General features: G+C 41.8%; 2 protein-coding genes across 9 annotated transcripts; one reads left to right on the plus strand and one right to left on the minus strand.

The window, feature by feature from the left end:
- The first annotated feature begins 1,483 nt into the window (after window positions 1-1,483).
- LOC129192184 (glycogen phosphorylase, liver form) lies at window positions 1,484-16,978 on the plus strand. Of its 3 annotated transcripts, XM_054795907.1 has the most exons (20): window positions 1,490-1,901; window positions 3,066-3,167; window positions 3,248-3,326; window positions 4,555-4,658; window positions 4,888-5,019; window positions 6,665-6,776; window positions 6,850-6,932; window positions 7,005-7,142; window positions 7,202-7,294; window positions 7,403-7,549; window positions 7,769-7,932; window positions 9,052-9,166; window positions 9,234-9,335; window positions 10,696-10,843; window positions 14,292-14,350; window positions 14,438-14,579; window positions 14,670-14,877; window positions 16,325-16,459; window positions 16,546-16,612; window positions 16,716-16,978. In XM_054795907.1, the coding sequence occupies exons 1-20, from the start codon at window positions 1,659-1,661 to the stop codon at window positions 16,902-16,904; spliced, it is 2,562 nt and encodes an 853-aa protein (XP_054651882.1). In that variant the 5' UTR covers window positions 1,490-1,658; the 3' UTR covers window positions 16,905-16,978. The 3 variants fall into 3 exon arrangements, with proteins under 3 accessions (XP_054651883.1, XP_054651881.1, XP_054651882.1); XM_054795906.1 differs by having other exon boundaries at window positions 1,488-1,901; window positions 14,438-14,877; XM_054795908.1 differs by lacking the exons at window positions 16,546-16,612; window positions 16,716-16,978 and having other exon boundaries at window positions 1,484-1,901; window positions 14,438-14,877; window positions 16,307-16,453.
- LOC129192185 (lysophosphatidylserine lipase ABHD12-like) lies at window positions 14,118-25,939 on the minus strand. Of its 6 annotated transcripts, none has more exons than XM_054795913.1 (13): window positions 25,862-25,939; window positions 24,729-24,904; window positions 23,229-23,331; window positions 23,033-23,152; window positions 22,755-22,908; window positions 21,960-22,089; window positions 21,832-21,869; window positions 20,621-20,700; window positions 18,847-18,929; window positions 18,628-18,706; window positions 18,449-18,570; window positions 18,308-18,350; window positions 14,118-15,071 (listed from the first exon to the last, which is right to left on the minus strand). In XM_054795913.1, exons 1-12 carry the CDS (start codon window positions 25,892-25,894, stop codon window positions 18,323-18,325), a joined length of 1,146 nt encoding a protein of 381 aa, XP_054651888.1. In that variant the 5' UTR covers window positions 25,895-25,939; the 3' UTR covers window positions 14,118-15,071; window positions 18,308-18,322. The 6 variants fall into 6 exon arrangements, with proteins under 6 accessions (XP_054651888.1, XP_054651885.1, XP_054651890.1 ...); XM_054795915.1 differs by lacking the exon at window positions 14,118-15,071 and having other exon boundaries at window positions 15,117-18,350; window positions 22,755-22,800; window positions 22,878-22,908; XM_054795914.1 differs by lacking the exons at window positions 14,118-15,071; window positions 25,862-25,939 and adding an exon at window positions 25,323-25,451 and having other exon boundaries at window positions 15,118-18,350; window positions 22,755-22,800; window positions 22,878-22,908.

Consider the following 25,939-nt stretch of genomic DNA (forward strand, 5'->3'; position numbering starts at 1 on the left):
GATGGATTTGTGGATGAGGATTGATGAAAAATAACGTGAGTACATTCTAAAATACTTCAATTAAGTACAACCCAACTCAGTTTTGCTCCCGCTGCCGCATGCATGCTAGCGTATGTTTTTTTTTATTGTAGCGTCGCTGGGAGCACGTCCTGTTCCCAGCATACTTTGCGGTAATGTTTTGGTGCAAATGCTCTTAAAGTTACATGTTTGACCAGGAAATAGCAAGCTCAAAAGAAGACGGCTTTTTTATGTGGAACAACTGACAGTTTGTGTGGATCTTGTGAATGATTGTGACTGAGCTAGGACTCAGTAATTAAAGTCTACACACGACGGCTTCATTGATTGGAAAACAAAACTTTTTCGTGCATGAAGCTTCTACTTGAGTTGGTAATTTGGCCGCTATATGCGGTCAGATATTGACCAAGGGAGACAAAATGGGTGGCCGCTGGCCGCGTTAGACAGGTGACTGCTATACACAGGGTCTATAACATGTACATTTGCTGCGGGGGATTTTTCAGTGGCTGCTATAGGCAGGTGGCCGTTCTATAAAGGTGGCCGCTAAGACAGGTTTGAATGTATATACATTTATATAGTATATTAAGTCAAAAAATAGGATAGTAATACGCATAGTACTTGTATAACATATCATTTATAATGTTTATTTAATATTTAACATTTTGCCACACTATCTTGGCTGATTTGCTTTCAACAAAAGAGTAAATACGGGAGGGCTGGGAGCTGATTGGCTGTACCTGGACTTGCTAAAAGCTGATTGGCTGAGCGATGAGTAGGTCACAAGTGGCATGAAAATTAATAGCGGCAGTACTTCTTATTGACTGGAGCGATACGATCATGGAAAGTAACCATAACGAAATATGAGCGAACTCATGTTGTCACGTGACTTTATTGGCATCGGATGTAGCGTTTTTCCTTAAAGAGACAGTCCCTGTCGCTACCAATACGTACCCGGAACGCAATTGTTTCAACTGGGTTCTGCGCATGTGCAGAACACACAAAACCACTTGCTAGCAAGATATGTTTGGATGGATGCTATTTCCCCGTTTAGAAAAAGCTGAATCCTCTAGATGAATCCATCATTGCACTCTACTTATGGTTGTTTACATAGAAATATAACTGCATTTTATGTGTTTTATTCTGTTTGTTTATGGGGTACACGTCACCGGATATGACGTTTACGTCTCCGCTACGTGCATTGCGTAAGCTTTTACGTAGTTCAGTCTCGGTGGATGTCATAAGACGATAGAAACATGCCCATGCTAACCAAGTATTTTAACAAGAGTCACTTATAAAATAACCTCCCAACCTATTACATATATGAAGTATGGTTATTGACCATGTAGGTTCATACATTAAAAAAATAATAACTATCACAGCACGTGACGTCGCAGAAGCGCTATCGTAAATATTAGCTAAAGAAGGAAGCCACATATCATTGCGCATGCGCGGGACGGATTGCGTACCGGGTACGTATTACGTAGTGACACCCTCCCGCTACCTGGACTCACCAGTGACAGCGGCGGAGGAGGAGCCTATCACTTGAGAAAGAAAAGCGCCTCCTCATCTCTGAAGCGCCGCTAAAACTTTCCAGTGGCAGCAGCGAGCCAGTCGCCTCGATCCGGACCCAGACTTCGATTAGCATGGCCACCCCGCTGAGCGACCAGGAGAAGCGCAAGCAGATCAGCATCAGGGGCATCGTGGGCGTGGAGAACGTGGCCGAGCTGAAGAAAGGTTTCAACCGTCACCTGCACTTCACCCTGGTGAAAGACCGGAACATCGCCACCCCCAGGGACTACTACTTCGCCCTGGCCCACACCGTCAGGGACCACCTGGTGGGGAGGTGGATCAGAACCCAGCAGTTCTACTACGAAGCAGACCCCAAGGTAACACTTTTATCAGAAAAGAAAGAAGAAATGGATGTTTATGTCGGTGTTTGGGAAATGTGATGCTTTCATGCTCCTAAAGTACAAGAAACTTCATTAGGTACACCTGCACGTGCTGTTTAAAAAACATCATTTAACAATGTTTTTTATTTTGGAAGCTTGCAGGGATCAATAATTTGTTCAAATAAATCCTTTTAACAAACAATCACATGATAGGAAGTATATATAATACATACAATTTTATTTCTGTTGTAAAAATTACACAAATAATTTTAAAACTATTTCTGTGGTACAAAAAAATCTCATCATAATAAATCATTGTAAAATGATTTCTATTGTAAAAAAAAAAAGTAAAGACATAAAAATGCATCATTTTAGAACTGTTTCTGCTGTATAAAAACAATAAATTATTTAAAAACTGTTGATCATTTTAACAACTTCTGGTGTTTAAAAATCAGATGACAATAAATCATTTGAAAACTATTTCTAAGCTAATAAATCATTTAAGAGTTATTCAGCAGAAAAAAATGGGAATAATAATGAAGAACTGTGTGTGTGAACTAATTAAATGATTTTAAAACTATTTCTGTTGAAAAAAAACAGAATAAATTATTTTCAAATGATTTCTGTTGTAAATGTGAGATAATGCTGAAGAACTAGCTGTCAAAAAAGATAATCATTTAAGAGCTATTTATGTTGTAAAAAATACATAAATAAATAAATCATTTAAAAGCTATTTATGTTGTAAATTACATAAATAAATAAATCATTTAAAAGCTATTTATGTTGTAAATTACATAAATAAATAAATCATTTAAAAGCTATTTATGTTGTAAATTACATAAATAAATAAATCATTTAAAAGCTATTTATGTTGTAAATTACATAAATAAATAAATCATTTAAAAGCTATTTATGTTGTAAATTACATAAATAAATAAATCATTTAAAAAGCTATTTATGTTGTAAATTACATAAATAAATAAATCATTTAAAAGCTATTTATGTTGTAAATTACATAAATAAATAAATCATTTAAAAAGCTATTTATGTTGTAAATTACATAAATAAATAAATCATTTAAAAGCTATTTATGTTGTAAAATACATAAATAAATAAACTTTTGTGGTCCTAAGCCAGTCGGTGTGTTGTCCACCTGTGCAGAGAGTCTACTACCTGTCTCTGGAGTTCTACATGGGGCGCACCCTTCAGAACACCATGATCAACCTGGGCCTGCAGAACGCCTGCGATGAAGCCATCTACCAGGTCAGCCCGGGAGCCATCAGGAGGACTTTCCTTTATGAGTCGGCGTGCGCTTGCTAGCCTCTTGTCTTGTCCTTCTGTAGCTGGGCTTGGACATGGAGGAGCTGGAGGAGATGGAGGAGGACGCGGGCCTGGGCAACGGAGGCCTGGGCAGGCTTGCAGGTACAACCTAAAAACCTGATGAAATATTTGAGTCCGTGCCCGGCCTTAGAGGTTTTTTAGGGCGTGAGACGAGCTGCAAGCGCACATGTTGCAACACTTGCTCAACCTCCTCAAACTCTGCACTTGCACAAGTCTCACTTACCAGATACTACTTATTTACTTATGCACACAACCCTTACTTACTGTCTAATACTCATTTATACACACAACACTCACTTACTAGCTAGTACTCATTTACACACACAACCCTAACTTACTAGCTAGTGCGCACTGACACGCACAACCCTAACTCACTAGCTAGTACTCATTTACATGCACAGTCCTTACTTACTTGCTAGACTTCTCACTTACTAGCAGGTCATACTTTCACATTGCCTGCTAAACACCACACGATTGTAGCAAAGTTATCCAGATTACCATGAAGTTAGCCGAACTCCCAGGAAGTGTGCCAGGCTAACACGAAGTTAGTGAGTTAGACAGGCTAACAGAAAAATTAGCAAGGCTACTGGAAAAGTTTGACAGGCAGACTATTTAGATTAGCGAGTTAGACAGGTTACCATGAAGTTAGACAGCTCGAAAAGGAAGTTAGCCAGACTACCAGGAGGTTAGCGAGTTAGCCAGGCTACCAGGAAGTCAGACCACCAAGAAGCTTGGCATGAAAAGTGCCAGGAATTTTGAAAGTTAGCCAGGCTTGCAGGAACTTTGCTTGGCCTCCAGGAAGTTAGCCAGAATACCAGGATGTTTGCCAGGCTACCAGGAAATTAGCCAGACTACCAGGAGGTTGCAGAGTTTGCTGGGGTACCAGGAAGTTAGCAAGGCTACCCGGAAATTAGCCAAACTGCCAGGAAGCTAACGAGAGCCAGGCAAACTATCAGGAAGTTTGGAAGTTAGCCAGGCTACCGGCAAGTTTGCCAGACCACCAGGAAGTTAGTCAGACAACCAAGACGTTTGCAAGGCAGACTACCAGGAAGTTGGCCAGATTACCAGGACATTAGCAAGTTTGCCAAGCCAACAGGAAGTGTTAGCTAGGTTACCAGGAAGTTAGCAAGGCCACCTGGAAGTTAGCCAAACGTGACTTAAATGAGATGAAATGATATGTGACTTCAAACATGAAAGCTGTTAATGATGGCCACAGTTTGACCCTGGAACAGACGATTTGCACGACATGGCGGGAAAGGTGTGGGCGTGATTGAAATGCGTACAAAGTGGTTTTTTTGTGTGCACGCAGCGTGCTTCCTGGACTCCATGGCCACTTTGGGACTGGCGGCGTACGGTTACGGCATCCGCTACGAGTACGGCATCTTCAACCAGAAAATTAGGGACGGCTGGCAGGTGGGTGAGCAGGAGCGCTTGCAGGATTGCACCAGCATGTGGAGGTCATAGTGCTGCTCTTATCTGCCTGCGGGGCGCCACACAAAAACACACAAAGTCGCGCGTGCGCTGATAAGAGAGCACAAAGTCGAGGCTTTTGCACTTTGGAAATTCTTTGCACTTTCATCCTTCCTCGCACCCGCCCCAAACTGGACACTACATTAGGCACACCTGACGCTCTCGCCTGCAGGTGGAGGAGGCGGACGATTGGCTGCGCCACGGAAACCCCTGGGAGAAGGCCCGCCCCGAATACATGCTGCCCGTCCACTTCTACGGACGAGTGGAGCAGACGGCGCACGGCCCCAAGTGGGTCGACACGCAGGTAACACCCCCACCGAGTCTGGCTAATATGGCGTCTTTGACGCCAGTTGTGGGGGGGGTACGTGAATCAAAATGAAAAACCTTCAGCGCGTAACACTCACAATTACGAGTTAGCCTGAAGGCCTCACGACGAGACGACCGCAGCAGCATGAACTTGTTCACTGCACCCGAGTCACAGCATTCACTCATCAAAGCGTTCAGCTCGTTCGGGAATCCGATGAGACCGCTTCTCTTTTTTTTTTTTTTTTCAAAAGAATTCCCAGATTGTCCGAAAAGCCCCAAATTCCACAGCATTGAAAAGGAACTGGCCATTTTTCAAACTTCCACCATTTGCACGTTTCTCAGCCGACTCCAACCCTTCATTCCACACGTCCACGGCTTCACACTGACATTCCCACTTTTCCTTTGATCTTAATTACTCCACTACTTCAACGTTTTTCAACCAATTCCAACATCAAATTGCTCAGCACAAGTAAGGATAACTATTTTTCACTTTTAAAAATTTCACATTTTTCCCAAAATTGCCATTTTTCCAGAAAACTAACTAACTTAAGGATATTCCTTTGATTTTAATTCATCAAGTACCTCAACATTTTTCAACAAATTCCAACATCAGATCGTTCAGCACAATTAAGGTTAACTATTTTTCACTTTTAAAAATGTAACATTTTTCCCCAAAATTGCCATTTTTCCAGAAAATTAACCGAAGGATATTCCTTTGATCTTAATGACTTAAGTATTTCTACATTTTTCAACCAATTTGAGGACATTCACACATAGAACTTTCTCCACAATTTTTGGATTTATTCCGCCATCTTTTGTCCACTAACTCCTTCTTCATTTTTCAACCGCGCAGCGCTCCTGTCATAGAGGATCTTTGACTGGTGCTGTTCTAGAAGATTCTGTAAAAAAAAACAACAACCAAACAGCACAGCGTTCCTGTCATATGGAGGATCTTTGATTAGCGTCTTGGCAGTCAGGCTTGGAAAAATAGCAGAATACTTCTGTTGTATAGACAATCTTTGACTGGTGCGGTTGTAGGGGGTTCTTAAAAAGAGCACAGCGCTGCTTCCATATGGAGGATCTTTGACTGGCACTTTTGCAGCAGGGCTGCAAAACAGCAGAGCACTCCTGACATATAGAGGATCTTTGACTAGTGCTGTTCTAGTAGGTTCTTAAAAACAGCAGCATGCTCCTGTCATATAGATGATCTTTGACTGTCACAGTTGTAGTAGGTTCTTAAAAAAAAAACAGCACAGCGTTCCTGTCATATACTGTAGAGGATCTCTGATTGGCATCTTTGCAGTCGGGCTTGAAAAACAGCAGAGCACTCCTGACATATAGAGGATCTTTGACTAGTGCTGTTCTAGTAGGTTCTTAAAAACAGCAGAGCACTCCTGTCATATAGATGACCTTTGACTGGTGCGGTTGTAGTGGGTTCTTAAAAAGAGCACAGTGCTCCTGTCATATAGAGGATCTTTGGCACTTTTGCAGTAGGACTTTAAAAACGTCAGCGTTCTCCCGTCGTGTAGAGGATCTTGGACATGCCTTTTTACAGGAGAGCTTGAAAAACAGTAGAAGACTCCCATCGTATAGGAGATCTTTGGTTGCGCGGCGGCCCTCTTTGAGCGGTGGTGTTTTTGCAGGTGGTGCTCGCCATGCCCTACGACACGCCCATCCCAGGCTACATGAACAACACGGTGAACACCATGAGGCTGTGGTCCGCCCGCGCCCCCAACGACTTCAACTTGAGAGACTGTGAGTGCCCTTCATGTCCGTCCTGTTCCCGGGTGAGCACCCGCTGACAAAAACTGTACGTGCGTTCGTGCAGTTAACGTAGGAGATTACATCCAGGCCGTGCTGGACCGAAATCTGGCTGAGAACATTTCCCGCGTGCTCTACCCCAACGACAACGTGAGCCACACGACAACGCAACTTCTCGTCCTTTGAGAGCTTTTCCACACCTTCTGTCTGTCCGCCGTGCAGTTCTTCGAGGGCAAAGAGCTGCGCCTGAAGCAGGAGTATTTTGTGGTGGCGGCCACGTTGCAGGACATCATCCGCCGCTTCAAGACCACCAAGAAGGGCGGCCCGGCTCGCGTGTCCTTCGAGAGCTTTCCCGAGAAAGTAAGATGTTTTTTTAGGAACTCCACTAGAAAGCGCCGTCATGCCGTCACGTGCTGCAGGTCGCCATTCAGTTGAACGACACCCACCCCGCCATGGCCATCCCTGAACTCATGAGGATCTTTGTGGACATGGAGAAGCTGGACTGGGACGTGGTGAGTGTCAAAGAGGACGGGCCGGAGACTAGACAGTAGAAGGTTTGGAGCTTGTAAGCTGGTCGTCAAACGGCATTGATTTATGTCTACGTGCACGGTTCCTTGCAGGCCTGGGACCTGACCAAGCGCACCTTTGCCTACACCAACCACACGGTTCTCCCCGAGGCGCTGGAGCGCTGGCCCGTGGAGCTGATGGAGACCCTGCTGCCCAGACACCTGCAGATCATCTACCAGATCAACCAGATCCACCTGGACGTCAGTACTGATGCGTCGTGACTTGACACTTTCCATCCCCTGGTTTGCCAGGTTACCTCAGCCGTTTGGTGGCTTGTTAGTTCCACTCACAGCAGAACTACTTCAAGCGGTTCCCAAGAGCTTAGGATGGGGCCGGGGCACGGGTCAAGTCAAAAAATCACAACATTTTGATGCAGGTTTGGGTTCATCTTTGTGCAATTGCTGCTTTTGCCACCGCAGAGGATCGCGTCCCTCTTCCCCAAAGACATGGACAAGCTGAGGAAGATGTCCCTGATCGAAGAGGAAGGAGGCAAGAGGGTGAACATGGCGCACTTGTGCATCGTGGGCTCCCACGCCGTCAACGGAGTCGCTCAGATACACTCCAACATCATCAAGACTGAAGTGTAAGACGCAAACACGCGCGTAACACGTCACAGCGCATCTTAGCAATCGTTAGACATCGCGGTTGTCCGGACGCTATGTGCCCTCCCATTGGCTGGCCACCAGTCCAGGGAGGACTCCGCCTCCTGCCCGAAGTCAGCTGGGATAGGCTCCAGCATACCCGCCATACCCGCCAGTGAGGGTAAGCGGCATAGAAGATGGATGATTGAGTCGGTTGATGAAATGACCATTTCTATTTTTATCTCATTTCATTCATTTTTGTTCTTTTACAATTTGAATATTACAGAATAAATTAATATTAATTCAGAAAATTTTTGAAAATGTTAGTGTAAACACATTTTGAAAATTAAAAATGAAACTTAATTTTTTGATTTAACTTAAAATATACATAAAAATGATTACATTAATATTAAAAATTATTGTAAAAAATTACAAAATGATGCCATTCTTTCATATTTTTACTCAAAGTTGAAATAAAACTTGTTTTAAAATCCATTTAAAAATGAAAAAAATCTAACATTTGAAAATGCATAAAAAATTCAAATGTAAAAACAAATTCAATTTTTCAAAAAATGTGTAAATGAAAATTGAAAGTTATTTTATCACATTTCTTGATTTCACTTGATAAACTTAAAAACCTGCATGCAAGTTGTTAAAAGCATTTAAAATGATGAAAACTCCGTACAAATTGAAGATGAGTCCGCGTGTTTACGGAAGTGGTTCAACTTATAAAGTTATACTTGAAAAGTCTTCCTAAAATAATCACAGTGTGAACAAAACATACATACAGATGATTTTAAGTATTAAAAATACTTCATCTTACTTAGTAAATTAAAGGTACGCAAGTAACCGGATGGAATGTACCGCTTGACGTTTAGCATTTGCACAACCACGGCTGCTTCCTGAAAACACGCTTCGTGCAACACAAAGAAAGTCCAGATGCCAAACCGCAGCATTTAAACATCTCCTGTTGCGCTCGACTGTCACGTGGTGGGAAAGCGGCAGTACTTCCTGTCGGGCGGAATCTGCTCCACACATCGGCCAATCAAAACTCAGTGGACAAAAACATGTTTGGATTTGGTGCTCTGTATTGAATATAAAATGTGCCGGTTTCTGCGCAGCTTCCGTGACTTCAGTGAGCTGGAGCCGCAGAAGTTCCAGAACAAGACCAACGGCATCACTCCCAGACGCTGGCTGCTGCTGTGCAACCCCGGACTGGCTGAACTCATCGCTGAGGTGGCGGCAGATTATGAACGCGGGTCCTCCGTGGGCGGGACCTGATGACTTCCTGTCCTGTCCGCAGGTGATCGGGGAGGACTACGTCAAGGACCTCAGCCAACTGCAGCAGCTCAGCGCCTTTGTGGATGACGCTGCCTTCATCCGAGACGTCTCCAAAGTCAAACAGGTGTCTAATGATTGACTTGTAGACTGACCAATGACTGGTGCTGTATATGTTTGGCATGTAGACTGACCAATGACTGGTGCTGTACAGTATATGTTTGGCATGTAGACTGACCAATGACTGGTGCTGTATATGTTTGGCATGTAGACTGACCAATGACTGGTGCTGTATATGTTTGGCATGTAGACTGACCAATGACTGGTGTGTAATCAACAAGCAGGTGTGTAATCGACAAGCAACCGAACAATGACTGGTGCTGCCTGTAACGTAGACTGACCAATGACTAATGTGTTGCGTAATGGCGGACATGTAAACTAACCCATGACTTGAGCTGTATCTAATTGACATGCAGACTAACCAATGACTGGTGCTGTGTGTCACTGACATGTAGACTGACCAATGACTGGTGTGTAATTGACATGTAGATTGACCAATGACTGGTTGTGCATGTCATTGACATGTAGACCGAACAATGACTGGTGTGTTGTCTAATGACGAACATGTAGACTAACCAGTTCTGTATTTACTTGACATGTGGACTTATCAATTACATGTGCTGCGTGTAATTGGCATGTGGACTTACCAATGACTGTGCTGCGTGTAGACTTACCAGTGACTGTGCTGTGTGTAACTGACATGTAGACTTACCAATGACTGTGCTGCGTGTAACTGACATGTAGACTTACCAATGACTGTGCTGCGTGTAGACTTACCAGTGACTGTGCTGCGTGTAACTGACATGTAGACTTACCAATGACTGTGCTGCGTGTAACTGACATGTAGACTTACCAATGACTGTGCTGTGTGTAGACTTACCAGTGACTGTGCTGCGTGTAACTGGCATGTAGACTTACCAATGACTGTGCTGCATGTAGACTTAGTAGTGACTGTGCTGCGTGTAGACTTACCAATGACTGTGCTGCGTGTAACTGACATGTAGACTTACCAATGACTGTGCTGCGTGTAGACTTACCAGTGACTGTGCTGCGTGTAGACTTAGTAGTGACTGTGCTGCGTGTAACTTGGAACAATTTGGTGGTAATATTTTGGTGACCTTATTTGACTGCATGAGAGGATGACAATGTTGGAAACCTCCCTCCGTAGTAAACGACGCAAACCGAGCACAACAGCAGAAACACATGAAAGCTGTATCATTTTTTTAAAGCAGATATTTGACCAAGTGAGTGTTTGTTCTGCAAGCAAGACACAATAGCGCAACGCTCGGCAGTGGTCGGGCACGTGTGCGCGTACGCTGTCATAATTCATAACCCTGTATGGCAACATCGCTTGCCACGGCCGCTGCCTGCTGCCGCAAGCCCAAACGTGCAACCGCATCAAAGAAAGATGCTTGTTTGTGGCCCAGGACAACAAGGTGAAGTTCTCCCAGTACCTGGAGGAAGAGTACAAGGTGAAAATCAACCCGGCGTCCATGTTTGACGTCCATGTTAAGAGGATCCACGAGTACAAGCGACAGCTGCTCAACTGCCTGCACATCATCACCATGTACAACCGTGAGCACCTTTTATTCTTACCCTTACCCTTACCCTTACGTAACGCCTTTTTAACATTTGCCTTCTTCTCACAATGTCACCACACCAGACACATGAACCCTCGCAGAAGGTAGAAATACCAGCAAAAGATATCCACGTACTATACTGTATATAGATACAGTATATAGATACAGTATATATACAGTACATACTGTATATACATACTGTATATAGATACAGTATATAGATACAGTATATATACAGTACATACTGTATATACATACTGTATATAGATACAGTATATATACAGTACATACTGTATATATACTGTATATAGATACAGTATATATACAGTACATACTGTATATACATACTGTATATATACAGTACATACTGTATATACATACTGTATATAGATACAGTATATATACAGTACATACTGTATATACATACTGTATATAGATACAGTATATATACAGTATCTACAGACCCTTTCCAAAAAATTAGAATGTCATGGAAAAGTTGTTTAATTTCCATAATTCCATTTAAAAAGTTAAACTTTCATAGATTATAGATTCAGGGCCCACAGTTTAAATGATTTCAAGTGTTTTTTTATTTTTACGTAATTTGGGCTTCCAGCTCATAAAACCCACGAAAACAGGAATTCAAAACATCAACTGGTGCAACATCATTCAGCATGACCGGTTTGGTGGTGGGTCAGTGATGGTCTGGGGAGGCATATCCCTGGAAGGACGCACAGACCTCTACAGGTTAGATAACGGCACCCTGACTGCTATTAGGTATCGGGATGAAATCCTTGGACCCATTGTCAGAACCTACGCTGGTGTAGTGGGACCTGGGTTCCTCCTGGTCCACGACAATGCCCGACCTCATGTGGCTAGTGTATGCAGGTAGTTCCTGGAGGATGAAGGAATTGATACCATGGACTGGCCCCCACGTTCACCTGACCTAAACCCAATAGAACACTCTGGGACATTATGTTTAGGTCCATCCGGCGCCGCCAGGTTGCTCCTCAGACTGTCCAGGAGCTCATGGATCCCCCAGGACACCATCCGTAGTGTCATTAGGAGCATGCCCCCACGTTGTCAGGCATGCGTACAAGCACGTGGGGGCCACACAAACTACTGAGAATCATTTTGAGTTGCTACAATGACATTTTAGCTAAATGGACCAGTGTGCTGCATCATTTTTTCACTTTCATTTTTGGGGTGTCTTTGATTTCCCCCCTCTATAGGGTGATCATTTTCATTTCTATCAAATGATGTGGCATCATTTTGTTACTAATACATCACCCACTTATTATCAGGAAACATATTCAACATCATTATTCCTCCAGTTTAGATCTGATGTGTTTTCCAAGTGTTCCTCTCATTTTTTTGAGCAGTATATATATATATATACTCTATCTATCTATCTATCTATCTATCTATCTATCTATCTATATATACTCTATCTATCTATCTATATATATATATATATATATATATATATATATATATATATATATACAGTCAAACCTGTCTTAGCGGCCACCTTTATAGAACGGCCACCTGCCTATAGCAGCCACTGAAAAATCCCCCGCAGCAAATGTACATGTTATAGATCCTGTGTATAGCAGTCACCTGTCCAACGCAGCCAGCGGCCACCCATTTTGTCTCCCTTGGTCAATATCTGCCTGTTTATAGCGGCCAAATTACCAACTCAAGTAGAAGCTTCATGCACGAAAAAGTTTTGTTTTTCAATCAATGAAGCCGTCGTGTGTAGACTTTAATTACTGAGTCCTAGCTCAGTCACAATCATTCACAAGATCCACACAAACTGTCAGTTGTTCCACATAAAAAAGCCGTCTTCTTTGGAGCTTGTTGCAGACAGTGACACCGTTTATTTCCTGGTGTGAGACGATGTGCACAATGTGTGTCAATACTGTAATGCCGCTTGTTGTGGGGAAGGAGAGACTCACGTCGCCGATGCACTTTAATGGCTTTATTAACAGCGGAGAACACTGCAGGACTTTACATCCACGCCAACATAAACACACTTCCCAACTCTCTCCAAACTCACAGCTAGCACTGAGCCTAGCTCTCCTGCTCGGGACGCCCACCGTCACTTCCCGATGAACTAAAGCTGTAATGACACTCTGCCGTATAAAAAGTAAAATATTAAAAAAAAGCGTAAGACATTACTAGCAGAGCTTTGTTCTGTGGGTCGTGGATATATTCTATCAGTTATTATTAAGCCTCTAGCTTCCTTTTAGTAAGTAAAAACCTTGGCTATGATTGCACTACATTGTCATGTAGACCTACAAAGTACACTTGGAAGAACAAGAGGTGAATAAATGTATTGCAACTGATGTGAAACTGATGAGGGGTAGGATTAAATAAGCTTTGCTTCTTCCTACTCCTTTTTGGACATGCAAAATTGTGAATTGTACTATGTGATGTGCTACTGTTTGACTCATGCATGTTCAGGATTAAAACCATGAACCATGATAATAACAAGCCTAGTAGTGTTGTACAACTTTTATCCACAGTCCGCAGTGCCCTCTACTGGTCAACATTATTATTTAAAAAAAATTCCCCCTTTTTTTCTTTTTTTTCCTCTACTGGTCAACATTCAAACTGGACGCCAACCTGTCTATAGCGGCCACTTTTGCAGACTCCCTCTACTGGCCGCTATAGACAAGTTTGACTGTATATATATACCACCAATAGAAAAAGCAGATAAAAAGTGCTACATCGACAGGTATGTGGCCATGATTACTATACTGTATCAAATGAATATACAGTAAAAATGTATGTATGGATTTAGTTTTTCATATCAATTTTAAAACAATACCACAGGTAAAAAAATATATATATATATATAAAATGTGCTCATTATAATACTCTATATAACATAGGTAATAATAATAATGCATATACTCTGCCTTAATATTAATGTAATTTTTTAAAATAACAAATGTGTTCATTATACCTTCTGAAGATAATGTAAACTGGGCAGTCAAAATGTACAGTATGTTTTTTAAGTGACAATAACAGATAAAAAGTATGTATAACACGAAGACGATAAAACATTTAAAAAAAATAAGAAAAATGAATGTATTTTAAAAAATGTCAATTTTTAAAGTGGCTAAAAGTAGTGCTACACAGACAACTATACACTCATTATTATTATTATTATTAGTCTGCATAACGTAAAGATAATATACATTTTTAAAAAATATATTTTTTTAATGTGTCTGTCAATTTTGACTATAATAATAAGACATAAGATAAAAATAGGGCTCCATAGGCAAATATGCGCTCATTATTCTTCCTCTGTGTAACTTGAAGATAATAATGGAAATGAAAGGTATTCATTTGACTTCTAACCTTTCTTAAAGAAGTGCAGACAAACCCTGATGAAGTTGTTTTGAATCCTTGTTAACAAGCTGCGTCTTGCTCTCCAGGCATCAAAAAGAACCCGACGGCGCCTTTCGTACCTCGAACAGTAATCATCGGAGGAAAGGTTGGCGGTCGTCCACAGCAAAGAAAAGCATCAATGGCACGCTTGTATTGTATTGTGGCGTCATTGAGCCTTTGCCTCCCCCTGCAGGCCGCTCCTGGCTACCACATGGCCAAGATGATCATCAAGCTGATCACATCCGTGGCTGCTGTGGTCAACAGCGACCCCGTGGTCGGAAGCAAGCTGAAAGTCATCTTCTTGGAGAACTACAGAGTCTCCCTGGCGGAGAAAGGTCTCCGGCCAACTCGACACTTTTTTTTTTTAATGCTCTTTAAATTTCGGTGGCAAGTGTTTTCTCAGGCTGTGCACGTTTCCCCCTCAGTGATCCCGGCCACAGATTTGTCAGAGCAGATCTCCACGGCGGGCACCGAGGCCTCGGGGACGGGTAACATGAAGTTCATGCTGAACGGCGCACTCACCATCGGCACCATGGACGGCGCCAACGTGGAGATGGCCGAGGAGGCGGGCGAGAAGAACCTCTTCATCTTTGGCATGAGGGTGGAAGACGTGGCGGAACTCGACAAGAAGGGGTAAGCAAAGAGTCGCCTTTCATTTTCTTTTACTTGATATGATAAATAGCACGGCTGCAGCGCCGCTTTAATGCGATGGCAAACGAGCTGAGGCGGAATCAACAGCGCCTCTGCTGGATGCAAACGTCCTGATGTGCTTTTTATTAACAGTCAGCATCTAGCGAAGGGGTGTCCACGGTGCGGCCCGGCACATTCTAAATTAAAAAAAAAAAAAAAGAAATTGAACAAGAAAACTTTTTTTTTTTTTTTTTTTTTAAACAGCAGCAGCAAGAATGGAAAAAGAATAAGTTGCAATTTTATGAGAATAATGCTGTAATGTGAGGAAAAGTAAATAAAACTTGGCAATAAAGTCGCAATTCTGACGAGAACATTTACAAGAAGAAAGTTGAAGTACAAAATTAAAAAAAACAACAAAAGACAAAACATTACAAGAAAAAGGTGTGTTCTAATGAGAAAAAGTCCATTTTGCTCGAATGAACTCGTAATATTGTGAGGAAATCCGGTCATCCGGGAGGGGCTCAGAGTAGAGCCGCTACTCCTTCACACGAAGAGGAGCCCGTTGAGGTGGCTCGGGCATCTAGTCCGGATGCCCCCCTGGTGAGGTGTTCCGGGCATGCCCGGCTGGGGGAAGGCCCGGGGCAGACCTAGGACACGCTGGGGGGATTATGTCTCACAACTGGCCTGGGAACACCTTGCTGTCCTCCCGGTGGAGCTGGAGGAGGTGGCCGGGGACCTGGAAGTCTGGACTTCCCTACTGCTGCCCCCGCAACCCGGACCCGGATAAGCGGAGGAAAATGGATGGAAGAAGAACATTTACAAGAAGGAAGTTGAAATAGTTGGAAAATTTTTAAAAGGCAGATAATAGAAAAACAAAAAATAGAAGAAAAGACAGATTTGTACACATACAATATAAGCCGCACATGTCCATGTCATAGAACAAGTCCGGGAGGACCAGGCAGCTCTTTATTTGACAGGAGCCAATCATGAGCTCTGAAAAAACTCGATGAGTTTGTCAACCCATTGGAAGTCACAGGAGGTCATCACTCAATGTAACAGTCTGACTCACGGTGGCATCTTAGCAACAACATTAAACTCATCACACAGCAACTTAACACTCAAAAGGTATACCTAAAAAAAATATACAAACATGTACCAATACAAGTTTAAAAAGAAAAAAAAGCTATTTTAAAGTTTTCCCAGAATGCATCAAGTTGCATCCTTTCATTTTTCCAAACTGTGACCCTCGCTGGAAAAAACATTTGTACACCCTTGATATAGCAGCTTTATCTAGCTCTGCGTGCATTTTGAACCGTCGCACTACTCAGCTGTGCTATGTTACACATGTCGTACTGTTGTCTACATCTCTCACCAATCAATGCCACGCCCTCGTCTCGCTTGAGGTAAATTAACACCCCGTCTATGACTGCAGTGTTTGATGTTTTCTTAGATATGATGCCATGTCTCACTACAAGAAGATCCCTGAGCTGAAACAAGTGATGGACCAGATCACGAGTGGTTTCTTCAGCCCCAAGAATCCTGATTTATTCAAAGACTTGACCGAGATGCTCTTCAAACACGACCGGTGGGCAGAAACATGACAAATGAACAAAAACAACACAACTCCTCAACTAAAACGACAATGTTTGCATCAAATGTGTTGCTCTTCAGGTTCAAAGTGTTTGCAGACTTTGAAGCATATCTGAAATGCCAAGAGAAAGTCAGCAAACTCTACCAGGTACCTAAAGTGGCCACGGGGTTGGATATTTGTACTTCATTTTGACAACGGAATACCTTAGACACAGACGATGACATGTCCCATCCTTCACGTCCTCCTCTAGAAACCCAAAGAGTGGACCAAGATGGTGGTGAAGAACATCGCGGCCACTGGAAAGTTCTCCAGCGACAGAACCATCGCCGAGTACGCCACCGAGGTGTGGGGGGTGGAGCCCACCGACCTCAAGATCCCCCCACCCAACGAGCCCAGAGAGGCCATTGAGGAAACCGCCCGAGCGCTCAAGAAGATGTGACGTTGTTCCACGCCCCCCAAAGCCAGGAAGTAACACACGTTATGTTTACGCTTTTTTTTTTTTTTTTTTTTTAAATCAACAAAGCACGTCTTCTTTTGCCTGTTACAACATTTTCACATAAACCATTCACTCACGCGGGACTCGATCCACAAATATGACTGCCTTCCGCTCCATTTCCTTCCTGCCAATGTCGACATTAAAGTTTCAGTGTAGCCAAATGACGGTCAAGTTTTTTCTTCATGTTTAAGATGCAGTGTGGGGAAAAACATGTCAAATGTGCGTTACTGTAACAAATGCAGGCCCGTCACGATAAATTCTGTTGGTTGATAATTTTGCTAAAATGTAGCAACAATCGATAATTTCGACCTTTTTAAAAAAACAAACAAACAAACATATTATCATTTGGTTTATTATTATTCCATTATCATTTTGTTATGTCACATTTACGCCACTAGATGGCCCTCAAGCGTCGTGTACCTGAGGCACAGACGTCACACACCAATCCTACTCATGGTGTCAAAAGAACTACACACAGCAACGCAATGGGTGGATAAAAACAGCCAAGACAGTGAGCAACATGCATGTTACAGTCACACACATCATGTCAAATGTGTGTTACTGCAACACAGCTTGTAGCATTGTAACAAAGTGTACATGTGTAACAGTAACATACAGTACACTATATGCATGTTACATGTATAACATGTTACAGTGACCCACAGTATGTAACATGGCGTTACAGTGACATGGTTTGTTGCATATCTTACAGTAACACACACGTAAATGTGTGTTACTGTAACATACAGGATGTCAAATGTACATTACTGTGAGTGCATCGCATCGCAGTAAGACGTGAAATGTTACAATAACACACTGTGTCCTATGTACAGTATGTAACGGTAACATGCATGGTTACTGTAACGGTGTATGTCATGCATGTTACTGTAACATGCACTGTGCCATGTAACAGTGTGTCGTTTGTTACTGTAACATACAGTATGTCGTACGCATGTCACAGTAACTAACAGCCAGTATCCACACATCCAAGTGGCAGCAGTCCGCGTGCATGTCACAGTAGCACGTTACGCTAGCAGACAATATGTGACACGTAGGTTACAGTAACACACAAGATGCTGTGTTTCTGCTCCAGCATTACAGTACATCACGTGCATGTGAACAGCATCTCATGTGTAAAAAGTGCGCCATACTGTGTGTATGTTAGAGTAACACGCAGTACGTCATGTTACTGTAACATACACGGTATTTCATACAGTATGTATGTTACAGTAAGAGTATGTACTGCACGTGTGACACTAACAGCATGTGGCATGAGGTTACGGCCACACAAAGTGCAATTAGTCGTAGTGCCGTACAGTATGTTACACGATGAGGCGTGGACGTACCGTGTGATCGTCACGCTAGCCTCCAAGGGTTTTCAGGAAATCCCTGCAACAAGAAGCAGACATGATTTTGCTTTGAATGACATGTAACCACGTGCACAGCGTAACGAATGCAGTATTTTCCCACGTCGCCATCCGACTCACCCCACGGACTCGGGCAGGTTGGGGTCCAAGTAGATGTCACAATGAGAGAAGCCGTGGCTCGCTTTGTAGGAGATCATTTCTGTGTGGCGTTCCGGGTGAGCCCGCAGGGACACCTGGTACAACTGGAAGCAATGCCAGGTCAGAGGCTGACAGCAATACTCTCAAAGTGTCTCCTGTACCTTCTGACCCATGTGATATGGAACTATGTCGTCATCCTCCGCATGCAGTATGAGCAGGGGGCAGGTAAGAGCCTTTACGCTGAAGAGATGGAAGTGTATCGTGATGCCATGACCGCAGTGGTGTTTCGTAGATACGCACACACAAATAAAACCCCACCTCTGGTTTAGTTACGGCCACAATCACGGATTAAACTGGACATGAGTGCTGCATGTACATACTTGTCATCGTTAGCAAACACAAGGTTGTTTGCTTCCAAAGTGTCCCACAGGAAGTCTTCAAAGCCTGGAAGGAATGTGTAGAGCTGCATGACAGGAAGACATATTGGTCTTAAACACGTCGTGTAGTGCACGTGTGCACACCAGGATGAGACAGCTGAGTGTTCAATGACACGCTTTGTGCAACATTTCAAACTGAATTGAGAACATCTCTCGAATTCCAATTCAATTCCATGAATATGAACTGGGTTGCAAACAGGAAGTACAATTACACTTCAAATTCCAACTGAAGGAAGTACCTTGTAGAATTGACTAAACGTGGCTCAAATACACCCCTGTGATGAGTAAAAACATTGGATCAACGTGGGTCACCGGGGTCCCCCTCTGGAGGTGGGGTACGATGACCATGGGGCCCGGCCGGGCACAGCCTGAAGAAACAACATGGGTCCCCTCTTCAATGAGCCAGTGTGTTGGGTGACCTGGCGGTCCGATCCTCGGCTGCAAAAGCTCCCTTTCGGTACGTGAAATGACACCTTTCTGGTAGGGGAGGAGCCTGCGCTGGTGGTCCCAGCTAGATATACGGTAGTCAGATGCACTTCAAGCGCGCTGGATTGGTTGATTAAAGTTTAACGACACTATCAACACAAAGTGTCATGTAAGTGTCTGGACCGTAATATGTCAAGTTATTAATGACAAAACCTGTTTCTCGGGAGTGTAATCTATCAGTTTAATTAGGGAGTAGAGCTTGTAAGATAGAAAATGTGATCTACTTTACTGGGAAAGATTCCCTACTCTTTTCGAACAGAAAAGTAGGTTCTTTAATGTTCAAATGGTGTGGCTTTTCTTTATACGGGATGACGGCTTAAAGTCTCCTCTGTAAGACTAGATGCTGAATAAAATGGCCTGCCTCAGGGCCTGTTTCCATTATCTAAAACCTAATAAAAAGATGTATTTCTTTAAGAACCTCTATGATGCATGATCGCTGAACTTGGCTGAACAAGGTTTTCAGATGAGGAACATTATAAAAATGGACACGGATGTGAGCAAACTCACTGCATTCAAGAAGGAAATGTTTAGCTGAGAGTGTACTATTACATGAAGTAAATAGGAGTGTGATAAGCGAGAATGACCAATTCAAATACGAGTTAGCACAGCGTCTTCCCGTCGCTTAGCTAACGGGATCGTAGTACGTGGTTCGATTCTAGGCTGATGTTGGTAGAGTCTGTTACCGGGATTTAAATCCCATGACGTTTGCCACTTTATCTTTATGCATTCATTCATCTTTGGTTTGAAGTCTGTATGGGGTATCTTCATTTCTGTTCCAGCCATATTAAGGGCCTCTTTTGCTAACATATCAGCTTTTTCATCCTCTTTGATGCCTACTGTACATGGCTCGGTATCCAAACAAATCAAGCGCGCTGGAACCAATCCTCTCTTTTAGAGAAATGTATCAATCTTTCATAGATTTTATAAAACATTCTAAATATAAAAATGGTATAGACATTTATATATATATGTGACATCTTTTAGACCATTTTTCAGGTCTTTTATTGAAATGTATACATCTTTTTTCCAAATGTACATATATTTGATAAAATTTTATATTTTGTAAAAACAAATATATTACATATTTTGTAAAACCCTCTATTTTATAAAAATGTATAAACATTTGACATTTTATGTAAGTTTTTAACTATTTTATTGAACGTAAAAATATTCTTTCAAAATATATAAATATTTACATAAAAATGTTTTTTAAAAACAAAAATACTCTTACCTTAGTCAGCGGATAGACCGCAACCACCTCTCCTATTCTGGTGAACGGAGCCTCAAGGATCAAAGCGTCTAGACTGGACCCTTGTGCAAAAACATACTAGGAGTTCAGAACGTGCTTAAAGCCTGGGGATCTAAACAAGGGGTGTCCAAACGTTTTCCAGCGGGGGCCACATAGCGAAAAATGAAAGGTTGTAAGGGGTGCTTTAAAATTTTGTAAAAAAATAAAATATATATATATATATATGTGTGTGTGTGTGTGTACTGTGTATATATATATATAAGTATGTATGTATATGTGTATATATATATATATATATATATATATATATATATATATATGTATGTATATGTATATATGTGCATATATATATATATATGTATGTATATGTATATATATATATGTATGGAAAATGCTATTAAAATGACATTAAGTCCAACTATTTCAACTTTCCATTTGCACATTTTCTTCTCGGAATTATGACTTCATTCCCATAATATTTTGGCTTTACAGTATTCTTGTAATATAACTTTTTCTCCAACCTAATTTTCTAAAACTCTATTTGCTGTTTTGTTTGTTTCGCAGATTATGACTTTTTAAAATGATGTTTTCTTCAATATTTCAACTCAGTTACTGAAATGACATTACATTTCCTCATATGACAGGTTCTTTCGCATAAAATTGCAACGAATTTTTCTCATTAAAATACGTTTTTCTCTTTAATCTCATCAAATTTCTGCTGTTTTTCCCATTTCCGATATTGCTTTGTTTTATCATTTTCAAATCATTTCAACTTTCTTGCAGTAAATTTTCTTCTTGTATGTTTGAGTTTATTCCCATAATATTTGGACTTTAGTTCGTAATATCGCTTTCTCCCCCAACCTAATTTCCCCCAAATTATAACTTCATTCTTTGTTTTGTTTGTTTGTTTCTTATAATATTAAGGCTTTTGAAAAAAAATAAACATCTTTTTTAAAAATATTTCAACTTTATGCTACTAAAATGACTGATTCCTCGTACGACTTTTTTTCCTTGTTAAATGACATTTTTAGTTTCAATATTTCGATTTTATAAAATTACTGCTGATTTTTCCATTTTTGTGTTTGTTTGGGGTTTTTTTTAGGACCAATAAAAAAAATGTGAACCCTAAAAGGACCACAAGCTGCACTTTGGACGCCCCTGAACTAAAAAAAAAGAAAAGAAAAGGAGCCCACCTCGCTCTTGCACCTTCACCGCAGCGTTGGTTGCGACCCTTGAAGAACACAAGATTTGACGTTTGATTTCATGTCCTAAACTTCATCTCTTACTTCCTTTTCAAAACTTGTCTGGAGGAGAAGCTGACCCAGATCCAAGGGAGTGTCCCCACATGCACACCAGAGACCCCCCGCTGTGCCGCTTCACCCACTCGTACAGGTAGAGGGCGTCTGTGGTCAAACCGCTTTCGCTCGGCTGCCCCGTGGAGTCCCCAAAGCCTGACGTGGAGGAAATGCTGAGCTCAAGTCATCCGTTCCAGGGTCAAACTGTGGCCGTCACACAACTAACCGTGGGGGCCCAACGTTTTAAGTCACATTTTAACATTCTTACTGGCCTACAAGTGTAAAAATAAGTGAACCACTGTTGTTATTAAGTACACTGACCAAGACCATGGTTAGTAATTGACCGGAAATGCTCCAATCTTTGCCGGGGGGCAAATTTGAGAACCTTCATGTGACCACTCACTGTACGTGTATACCAAGTTCAATGTGTTTACTTTAGTAATGATGCGGAGTGCATGAGAGTGGACAGAAAGTGTAATTCATAAGTATATTATGCAACATAAACGCAATTGAACCAATGTTGTAATAGCATTATACTGTATATGCGTTATTGCACACACTGCTCAGTCAGCATTAATAGTGTTGATGAGACGATGACTTTCACGTCAACAGCCGAATAGCGCGGCTGACGTTTTAAAGCGCACACGGAGGTAGATACTGGATGCTGGCCACTCGTGACACTTGCCTACAGCCACAGCCGTCAACGCCAGTATCTTATGACCCCGGTGGTGATTTGTGGGCCACGGTAGGAGGCTGTGCCGTCTATTGAATGGAGGCAATAGCTGGAGCATTTGGGGTATTGGGCGGTGAGTGGAGTGTACCTCTGTAGTCCAAAGACAGGACGTGGAACCCCGCTCGGCTTAAAATCTGCAACATATAAAACGGATGGGAGCAGTTCACCCACACCTTCCAAAAATGTGTGCACGGTGAGCCGCAAAACGAACCTTCACCAGCTGCACGCGGTGATCTTTGGCCCTGGAGACGTGACGTGAAAGACAAAAACGCATAAAAGCCGGCTCAGCACCCCTCAAGTATCCACACCCCCACCCTCAAGCCCCCATCAGGATCCATTCAAGTGCTCCCATTCTGCTCCACTCACCTGTTCCCCACGTTGCCATGGAGATAGATCATCACAGGGCTTCCGTCTCCAAGAGCCTCCCGGTACCACTCGGGGCTCCTCCCTGCGGCCTCGCCCCATTGGCTGGCAGGGAGCGTATGCCTGGGTGACGCAAACAATTTCTTGAAGGTTTTTAATCTTAAAGGCGCATTCTTTATCCTTAACTGAGATGTCCTACCAGACACCCACGGTGATGCCGTCCTCGGGACCGAGGTAGAAGTTGCATGTGTGGTTCAGTGTTTTCTCCGGGCGGCCAAGATCCACAAACAATGGAACTCTCACTGGCAGATGAGAGCACCCGGGGGTTTAAATCAGTCCACTTTTCCACATATCACATTGCAAGTATACGTCACATTGGCATCATAGGAAATATAGCATAAACGCTCCAGTTTACGCCTAGATCTGTCTGCTATATATTACAAAATAAACACAGTTGAAATCTGCAGATACGGCTGTCGGCGGTCATGAACACGATTCATGCTGGCTCAACAGTACACTTCAGCACTTTTACAACATTGGTTCTGTTGCTGCTGTGCTGTCACAAATGAGCATGTGGGCAAAGAGAGCCATGTTTGCGTTCCACTTTCTCATGCAGTTCAAGTCATTGTTCGAATTTCTAAAAAAATGCACTTGCTGTACTGTATTGAATGAGTTTTCGCATTTAGTAGATAACAGCCTCTCTCCAATGATCACCCACTTGCAATCAAAGCAGGGGTGCCCGTGGCATTTCTTTATTGGGCGGAGAAAACAGCCGTCATTTTACAAGTTTAAAGTCAAAACATTAAGTGGAAAAAGTTGTGCTCAAACGACAAAAAGAATTTTACGAGAATAAACTTGTAATATTATGAGGAAAAACAACATCATTTTAGGAGCACAAACTTGAAATATTAAAGAAAGATTTTATTTGTATTTTAGTCATAATTTATAAAAAACAAAAACAAACAAAACAACAACCAAATTTGTCACATTTGGAAAAATAAATTGCAAAAGAAATGTTACAAGAATAAAGTCAAAATATTACAAATTAAAGCCTGTTGAAAGAGTTTGAAAATTAAAAAAAAAAAAAATATAGCAGAAATGAGCAGTGCTGTAATTTTACAACAGAGTCAAAATATGAAGAGAAAAAGGAATATTCTAATGAGGGAAAAAAGGTGCAATTTTCCGAGAATAAACTTGCAGTATTATGACAAAAAATAATGTCATTTTAGTAGCATAGAGTTGAAATATTAAAGAGTTTTAAGTCGGACTATTATATTATAATATTAAAAACAAGCAAGCAAAATAAAGTTTTGAAAAATTAGATGAGGGACAAAGTTATAATATCACAGCAATCAAGTCAAAAATGTTATGTGAATAAAGTCATATTATGGCAGGAAAATTTACAAACAATATTCAAGAAGGAAGTTAAAATATTTGGGAAATAAAACACCAAAAATGGGGAAAAAGACCAATGTTGTAATAATATTTTTTTCACCTATATGACAAAGCAAAGAGGCATTTTTTTCTTGAAATATAAATATAACTTCTTAGCATATCTTTACAAAATATCAAAGTTGCAAAGTTGCACCCTCTCGTTTTTCACTACGTGACCCTCGCTGGAAAATCCTTTGGCCACCCTTGAATTAACAACTTTAGCTAGAATGATGTTTGGCATGCTCACAGGAAGTATTGTACTTACACAGGTGAGCAAATATGGCGTATCCCAAAGTCCAAGGGAGCAGGTAGAGCACGAGCGGCGCTGACACATACACAGCAATCAGAAAGGATACTGCTCTCTTCATTACCGCCATGTTTGATTGCTTTCCTTCCTATTGCTAAATGTGTCCAAAGTCTGCAGCTTTGTCTTCCTGGTTCCTACCAAATACAGCCAATGTTACAATAAAAGAAAGACATGAGGGCAAATATTTAGTGATACAAATTACATGGCAGTCAGGGGGTCATGAACTTCGCACTGCGACGCTGTAACAGGAAACCAAGCAACAAGAAGCTAAATTTGACAATTGTGTCTCGATTGTAGGACATTTAACCCTGTATGTATCTCGATGTATTGCGTCTTTTGATCATAGGTGAACTGTATGTAAAAAAAATTTCTTTGCAAAGTAACTTTTTAAAGTTTTTTCTTATGAAATCAAACTACTGACAAGGGCTTCTTCATTGTGTCACGTGTGTGACGTCAGAATGCCTGTCGACTTGGTGAAAAGTGAATTAACATTCAAGAAAAAGCAGACAATACTCCCACGCTACAAAAATAACCTTTAAATCGTCAGAATACCTTAAAACTGCCCTTAACTCCTCTTCATGTCGTTTGCATGGCTGCTCATTTGTTTTCAAATCAAGCCTTTCCGGCATTTCCTGTCTCCACGCGACACTGGGAAGACGTTGGATGAAGGGTCTTGATTGACGGATATCTTAGCCAACGGCGTCAATAAACTTAATAAAAGGGGCGGGACTTTGACAAAGCGTAAATGAACTGTCAAGTCTCTTTTCAAGTTTTATTTGGAGGACCTGTGCGCATTTTAAGACAGACAGTGTTTAATAAAGTTGTTCTTAATGACACGTGTCAATGTCAGATTTGTCAGAATTGTGCGTTATTGTAAAATAAAGTGTTTTATCTTAAACCAGCATTTTCACAACCTAAATTCTGGGTGTCACAATAAAATTGTAATGTAAATTTGTCAACCTAGCACAGGTTGCCGGGTGGTGCTGGTGGTGGGGGGGTTGATCTATTTGAAATACAATTGATATGTTGTATTCTAAACTAGGCGGCAGTAATGACACAAAACATTGAGAGATTATCTTGCATTACATTACCTTAACACTGCACAAAGTCATTAAGTCAGCCATGGCATGTTCGACAAGATCGAGTCACTAGCCAGCTGCTGTATCGAG

Source organism: Dunckerocampus dactyliophorus, chromosome 13 (assembly GCF_027744805.1).
Source record: "Dunckerocampus dactyliophorus isolate RoL2022-P2 chromosome 13, RoL_Ddac_1.1, whole genome shotgun sequence".
Lineage (NCBI taxonomy): Eukaryota > Metazoa > Chordata > Actinopteri > Syngnathiformes > Syngnathidae > Dunckerocampus > Dunckerocampus dactyliophorus.

Excerpts from the sequence above, each read along its gene's own strand:
- LOC129192184 (XM_054795906.1), top strand. The coding sequence starts at position 1,659 with ATGGCCACCCCGCTGAGCGACCAGGAGAAGCGCAAGCAGATCAGCATC. Across the intron at positions 7,295-7,402 it reads AGAAGCTGGACTGGGACGTG|GCCTGGGACCTGACCAAGCG; the intron begins GTGAGTGTCAAA and ends GGTTCCTTGCAG. Across the intron at positions 16,613-16,715 it reads AAGTCAGCAAACTCTACCAG|AAACCCAAAGAGTGGACCAA; the intron begins GTACCTAAAGTG and ends GTCCTCCTCTAG.
- LOC129192185 (XM_054795913.1), bottom strand. The coding sequence starts at position 25,894 with ATGGCTGACTTAATGACTTTGTGCAGTGTTAAG. Across the intron at positions 23,332-24,728 it reads CGCCATATTTGCTCACCTGT|TGAGAGTTCCATTGTTTGTG; the intron begins GTAAGTACAATA and ends CTCATCTGCCAG. Across the intron at positions 21,870-21,959 it reads GGACACTCCCTTGGATCTGG|GGTCGCAACCAACGCTGCGG; the intron begins GTCAGCTTCTCC and ends GTGTTCTTCAAG.